We start from the raw sequence: 7,056 nt of genomic DNA, 5'->3' as shown, positions 1-7,056 counted from the left end.
TACATATAAACATGTGGCCTTGGAATAATGCACTTTACTTGAGTCTACAGATTACATGTGAATGAGTAGGTTGTATAAATATATGTACATATTCCAGATGAACACGTGGGATTGAGCAGGAGGACATTAGAAATAGGACAACTGTTGTTACAGTCTGTGTGGGATGGCAATATTAAATTTCCCTTTTGCACTTTGGCAACACGTGGGGGCTGGCATGAGGTGTGTGTGTGCTGTCAGCTGCCTGGCAGACAGAGCCCATCGCCCTACTATTGAAGAGTTTCTGCATTGCTGTCATTCCTGCTGTGGGTAGCTGATAGCACCACTAAAAGGTAAGACAGAGCCACTCTGTGCTTTCCACAGACCGGCCTACTACATTTACAGTAAGTTTAGTTTGATAGTGGATATAATGTTAGTGATGACATCCTATTTTTATGTTATATATTTATGATCTGTGGATTGTGCATAGTCACCGAATTTACAGGCTGGTATTACTTGTCTGACAAGGTAAGCGATAAATGTTGTCCTTGTTTAATTATTCATGATCAAAGTGTTTCATTATCACTCTTGGCCTGGTCTCTGGGGTGTAATTCAGTATCACAGCACTATCGAAAGCTTTTTAAAGTAATGTGATTTTGTAGTCTTAAAAAAAGGCCGTTCCAAGAACAAACTAAAGGATTGTTGTTATTCATGTACTCTGTTCCCAGATGGCAGGAGGAATCTTCAACAACTTGGGCAGTCTGTGTAAAGTGGATTGTGCTAATGTTCACCCCTTGATGTGTCACCTGTGCCATGAGCAGTACCAGTCCCCATGTTTATTGGACTGCTACCACATCTTTTGTGCCCGCTGCTTGAGAGGTCGGACTATTGACAATCGCCTCAGCTGCCCCCTCTGTGGGTAAGAGAGGGCACTTTTAAGTTCGTCATGGTCAAATTAGACTATGAAAGTATAAGTCAAACATGCTGTTTTAGTATGTTCTTAGGAGACCTGAGCCTCCACATGACACCAAAGTGAATGACTTGTGGTTTTGGTGGCTTAAAGACACTCTCATTTTGAATTACAACCTTACACAATTTACAGCAACATTACTTATATTTTGTATTAGAAAGTTGAGTAAAACTGTCAAAATATGATAAAAGCTGGATTCTTATAATAAAATATAACTTTACTTCTTGAAAACACCTCAAGGATTTTGGGCAGCGCTGCTCAACAGGATTGGTTCCATGTAAATTGTGCAGGAGACTGAAGAAGAACATCAAGTCTCACTGTTTTGTTTTTTAGGGCGCTGCTATGACCCACTGCTGGCCCGGTGTGGGTAGGGCAGAACTGAGTGGCTGGAGCAGCTGCAGGGTCAACCCAGTCTCTTATTTAGCCCTTGGCCCCAATACGCAAAGGGGCTGCAACTTCCATGAAGCCATGTCACAAAGCAAACAAAGCATACTGGTATTTGGCAGCAGTGCTAACAGCTTAGGACAATCAAAAGAAGTCACATGATAGCAGTCCATTTAATATCTTATTAAGGAATGACCTGTGGTTCACAGTCACCTTCAGATCTGCAATGTTAACTTTCCCTCATCAAAGCATGGGTCCATAGAAAAGGTCCTCTGATGCACAGTATCAGTCTTAATCTACTGTGTCAGAACGCATACGACTTTGTCTTATCTGAATCAGATATAGTGGTGATGAATTTGAGAGTATTTTAATTATTCTGAGATGCTTTCTACTTTCTTGTAGTTTCAAACCCGGAACTGCTTTAAAAAAACCAAAACATTGTATATCAAATTCCTCTGGGTTTATATCTGAATTTATATTGATTCTTTACACATACCCATATTACACTGCCAATGAGGTAGGTGAATTTATTAAAATACAATTCTCTTGAAAAATTAATGACTGTGGAACCCCGCATCTAACTTCCTCAGAGCTAGTTTAACTGTCATGAGGTGCATCAGATTATATAGTCAACAGTAAAAGTCAAAGTAATACCAACACATATGTTTTTACATATTGGATCTGTTTTTTTACAGTAATAACACAGTGGGCATAAAGCCACTCTGCTCTGCTGTCTGAGCTCAGGATACAGGGGCCCACTGTCTGGCAGCTATTTCCATCAGCTAACAGCTGCTCACTCAAGAACCACATAATCTAGGAACTCACAACTCTATTAGTAGAACACAATGGATCCCTGTTGCTATGAAAACTAGATAAAATGGTTCATAGTGGAGGCAAGAAGAACAATATTTAAGTCAAACGGGCCTGTGCAGATGTGGTAATGTAACAAAAACTGGTTACATGTGGTCGTACAGCACTTGGGTTTCAATCTGCATGTACAGTGTTTTTATAACCCTCTAACCCAGTTTCCTACACGTGATTCAACCCAGTCCTGTATTTATTTCTTTAAAAACGGGACTGGGTTGAATCACGTGTAGGAAACTGGTTTAGAGGGTTCTAAAAACACTTTATTTAAACAATTAAAAAAAAAAAAAATCAGTGAAACAAGTTTTGAGGTCTACAACTAGGCTTAAAAAGGTGTATGAAAATAAGACACTTTCTTACCAAGGTAGCGATTTTATTCAGTATTAATTAGATGTAAGGTAATTTAATTGGTTTATAGACAACTAATCGCTCTTCAGTTCAAATTGATTTCTTAATCACATAAACACTCCAATTCAACCTTTGAAATTAGAAATTTGCTGCAGTTTCTTCCATGTCAGTTAATACTGGGCGAATAGGATATTTTACGCTGTAAAAAAATAAATATTGATAATCTCTAAACAAATAAGTTTAAAATGTTGTGTTCAAGGTACAATAAATTGAGAACACTACCAAAAAAATGAGTGAAGTGAGAATTTGTATTTCAGACTCAAGGCAATGACAAAAAGTAAAATTCAGCTTTCAGAGTCAAATCTGCCAAATCAAAGAGCAGAGCCAAACTGCCAATTAAATACCAGTATTTGGAGGATGGCACACTTACAGGTGTCAAAATAAATACATTTGTCACACAGAATGTGGCCCACTAAAAGGAAAACATCACTTTAATCTGAGTAAATGCAGTGCCATCTTCAGGGATTTCACAAGAATGCACTAAGTCATCAAGGATGTACGATTAACAACAGCATTTTAATGTGTTATTATACAACTTATTATATGCCTTTTATTTTTAAAGTACATTTAGAAAACTTGGAATTCTTCTCATTGATCAACATACCAATGAAAGGGAGTATTCACCCAGTGTTTAACTTAAAATGAGTCAAAGTGGCCGAAAATATGGAGCAACTTAATTATACTGGGATTTCTTTTGGACATTAATTAGCACAGATAAACTCATTCAGTCCCTCCAGGTACTGCTGGCACATTATTTTTCTCTTCATAATTCTCAGTCTTCATGTCATTCAGTCCCAGCTCTTCATTCTGTTGAAACGAGCGGGCGTACTTCTCAACAGTCATCTCGGGATCTGGCTCCGGAGCGTAGACATTCTGTAAATAGCTGTTCCCTGCAGGGTCATCAAGGATGACATGGACATCGAGTTCTCCTACAATGATCTTGTCTATTTTCTCTCCAAACTCACGCAGCTTCTGTATCCGATCTGCAGTGCTGCTGTCCCCACAGATGAAGGGGTTTTTGGAGACAGTCAGGTCTTTGATGTCTTTCAGCAGGCCCTCAAGAGTTGTGAACTTCCCACCCAGGGCTGCCATTCCCAGCTCGAATTCCAGCTCTGGAATGATGACGGCGCACGTCTCTGACTTCAGCAAATCTCGGGTCATGTCTGAAGGATCGGTGATGTGCAGGGTGATCTTGGTGCCAAGCGCCTCTGTCGCTCCACCTGATTTCACCTCATTGGTCCGATGGCCACAGCTGTCACAGTTAGTGGCCATGATGATTACCTCCTTGAAGTGGGGGATCTGGACCAGTTTCATGTTGGTTGAGGCTGGTGCGTTGCACTCGGGACAGTTAGTGTTGAATGTCAGAACTTCATTTCTCATCGTCTCCAGGTCGTTGCCAGCTGGTTCCTCATCCAGGTCATCATCTGCCTTTATTCCCAGCTGTATATCCTGCTGGACTGTCCGCTTGAAGAAGGCTACTGTGAGAGCCTCATCTTTTTGCGGTGCTACAGGATTTTCCACGAAACTGTTCCCAGATGGATCCTCAATCACCAGGGTGAACTCATTTTCAACCTCTTTTAGCTTCCTGAGCTTCTGGATGAATTCTTCTATCTTCACAGCCACCTCAGGATGTGTGGCTCGCCTCACAACCTGGTCTTGCTCCAATCCTGCGACTGCTCTGTCTAAAAGACCCTCAATGGTAGACAGAGAGCCCTTCTGAGTGAAGGCAGGGATTTCAAAATCCAGCTCGGGGATCCTTGTGGTCGCGCTGTCTGCTTTTACAACCTCCCGGTTTAGGTCCTCTTTTGTTTTGACTTTAAGCGTGTAACACACGCCTTGCTCTTGAATCCGACCCGCAGACTGGATTTCAGTGTTTGTCCAGCCACAGTTGGCGCAGCTGAAGGAGCTCAGAATTATTTCTTTAAAGAAAGGGATTTTGGTCAGAAGCAAACGTGTTGTACCGTTCTTGTAGCAGTTCATACACAGGCTCTCAATCTCAGTGGGCTGCCAGTCGTCGTCGTCTGCGCTAATATCCTTGAAAACGCTGCCACCTCGAACATGTTCCTCTGAAATAACAGACATGTTTAACGCTGACTATAATGTCGCTTTGTCGAAAAGGTTACACACGCTGTCGTTTTCCCTACAGAGATAGCTCTTGCTAGAAATTTCCAGATAACACACGACCAAATCTCCGCTACAGCGCACGTTTATTTGACAGTCTTCCGCTTTCTCTTCTTCGCCGGTGACAGCGGCAGTGTTTAGGTCTCTAGTGCTGCCCCCCTCAGGCTTGCTGCAATACTGCACCAAAATATTTGAAAGGTTTTTATTCTTCTTCATGGAGACAAGCTCGTTTTGCAATTTTATTTCTTTCTTTTTAAAAAAATATTTCGGTCTTATATTATGTGTGATTTTGTTATATTTTTGCAGATCACTGGAAATATCTATCTATCTATCTATCTATCTATCTATCTATCTATCTATCTATCTATCTATCTATCTATCTATCTATCTATCTATCTATCTATCTATGAAGAAAGATAGATATGAGATATAAGATATGAGAAAATGTTAGTCCTTTGAAAAAAGGAAAAACGCCCCCCCCCCCTCCCCCCCTCAGTGTTTTAGAAAACACTGTGACAGGGGTGTGTTTACTCTCTGCTGCATCACATTAAAAGCTACTTTTAGATGCTTCATTATTCACAAGGGGTCACCACAGTTGGTAGCTCCACATTTTTGATTTAGCAGATTTTGTGCAAAATGGAACGGATCTTTTGCATGTTATACAGATTTTAAATGACTATATGTTGAATCACAGCCTCCTGTAAAAGCACTGTCACGATTTACAAACTGATGAATCTGTCTGGTGTAGTTTAGAAAAGCAAATTATTCTCTGATATAGATTGACAGTCAAGCCCTTTTTTATTGCATTTTTTTTAGAATGCCCTATATGTTATGAGTGGATGAGCTGCATATTACTGTGTCGTTATTGTTTTAGTGATTCCCAGCAGGAGTGAACTTGAAAATTCACAAAATACTGTTTGTAGATAACTTTCATGATTCCTCTTAACATATTTTTTTAAGCTGTTTGTCTTTGCCACAGATACCCATCTATAGTAAAAGGGAATAATAGCCTCCCACCAGAGGACCGTCTTCTGAAGTTTCTTGTTGACAACAATGCAGATGCTGAGGAGGCGGTGCAGTGTGCCAATTGTGACCAGGAAAGCAACAAAAAGGTACTGATCTAACAGACCAACATTAATTCATGTTAAATGAGCCCATGGATAACCAGAAAATTACCTGCATTCTCTTAAAGGCTTCCAATTCTTTAGTCTTTATTATGACAGGAAAGCCAGGAGAAAGGCATGCAGTAAATGGCCTCAAAGCTCACTTGAACCCAGGAGTAAATAGCCTTAAAACATACGGTTCACATGCTTAACCCAGCCAGCTTTACCAGGATCCAAAACAGTCCCTTTTAATGGCATGCTTATTTCATAGCCACATATTAGGAAACAGGCAACCTATTACTTGGGCTTTATAAGTGCATAGGAGAAACCAAAGGCTAACAGGGATGCAGCTTTTAAAGGGGCTGAATTCTTAATTTCTGCAGGAGTGTTTGTAGAACTTCAAAATTCTTCACTTCAGCTTTTCAGTTTTAATTTTTTGATGTTTCATATGCAATTTTAATGCTGCTCACATTCTTCCTATAATATATGTTCTCTAAATTAAAGTCTAAATGACCACTGAGTACAACAGTGAAAAATTTAATATAAAACCTATTCATAAATCTTTTAAAACATTCTTAAATATTCTTATTTATACAGGACACAGGGGTGATGTACTACTGTAACACTTGCAGCCAGCCATTGTGCGCCACCTGCAGGGAGCTGACACACAAGGCCAGAATGTTTTCCCACCATGAGATTGTGTCTTTGGCCAAACGCACCAAAGCCAAACACAGGAAATGCTGTGAGTGCCACCTGTAATTTACTCCAGAAGAATTACTCACCTACGAGGCTCAATTACACCTGTGTAGAAACATGTTCATAAGAACTGTAGTTATTCCAGCGCTGTGGCTGAATTTTCCTGGCTACATGTTAATCATACTCTCACACGCAGTGGTGGGTAATTTTTAAAAGCAGCATAAAAAGGAGTGGTGTTAACACCCCAGTCAGTATGAGTGTGGTCTTTAAATTTAATCAGCAACCTGTGTCTGTATTATGAACCTTACTTGTTACATACGGCCCACTAGAATAACAGAATAGCAGTACTTTAACTCTGGCACTCCTGTGAGCTGAAGTTAAAAGGCGTCTGTGTCTCCGCAGCTCTCCACGAGGAACCTTACATCCTATTCTCTACAGAGAATAAGTCTATGCTTTGCATCAAATGCTTCAGGGACATGCAAGTGTGAGTGAACCCGCTGCATAAAATTTATGATTGTCAGAACTTCTCTTCTC

General features: G+C 40.3%; 2 protein-coding genes across 4 annotated transcripts in view; one reads left to right on the top strand and one right to left on the bottom strand.

Moving 5' to 3' along the window:
* The first annotated feature begins 261 nt into the window (after positions 1 to 261).
* The window catches only part of rnf207a (ring finger protein 207a), an 18,871-nt gene continuing 12,076 nt past the window's right edge, over positions 262 to 7,056 (top strand). The window contains exons 1-6 of one of the 3 annotated variants that reach the window (XM_005729667.1): positions 351 to 380; positions 467 to 504; positions 705 to 895; positions 5,703 to 5,835; positions 6,424 to 6,568; positions 6,925 to 7,006. In XM_005729667.1, the coding sequence (XP_005729724.1) occupies positions 705 to 895; positions 5,703 to 5,835; positions 6,424 to 6,568; positions 6,925 to 7,006 (551 nt within the window). In that variant the 5' untranslated portion in view covers positions 351 to 380; positions 467 to 504. Of the gene's footprint in view, positions 330 to 350; positions 505 to 704; positions 896 to 5,702; positions 5,836 to 6,423; positions 6,569 to 6,924; positions 7,007 to 7,056 lie in introns of those variants that run through there. The other 2 variants (XM_005729666.1, XM_005729665.1) reach the window with 2 other exon arrangements.
* Positions 3,016 to 4,876, bottom strand: zpr1 (ZPR1 zinc finger). Its single transcript, XM_005729664.1, has one exon. The coding sequence runs from the start codon at positions 4,682 to 4,684 to the stop codon at positions 3,323 to 3,325; it is 1,362 nt and encodes a 453-aa protein (XP_005729721.1). The 5' UTR covers positions 4,685 to 4,876; the 3' UTR covers positions 3,016 to 3,322.

This window comes from Pundamilia nyererei, unplaced genomic scaffold, assembly GCF_000239375.1.
Source record: "Pundamilia nyererei isolate P.nyererei 1_Seehausen unplaced genomic scaffold, PunNye1.0 scaffold00034, whole genome shotgun sequence".
NCBI classification, from domain to species: Eukaryota; Metazoa; Chordata; class Actinopteri; order Cichliformes; family Cichlidae; genus Pundamilia; species Pundamilia nyererei.
Note: the sequence above shows the minus strand (reverse complement) of the source record. Positions and strands in the feature narration are given on the sequence as shown.

Coding starts and splice junctions, on each gene's coding strand:
- zpr1 (XM_005729664.1), bottom strand. CDS start 4,684: ATGTCTGTTATTTCAGAGGAACATGTTCGAGGTGGCAGCGTTTTCAAG.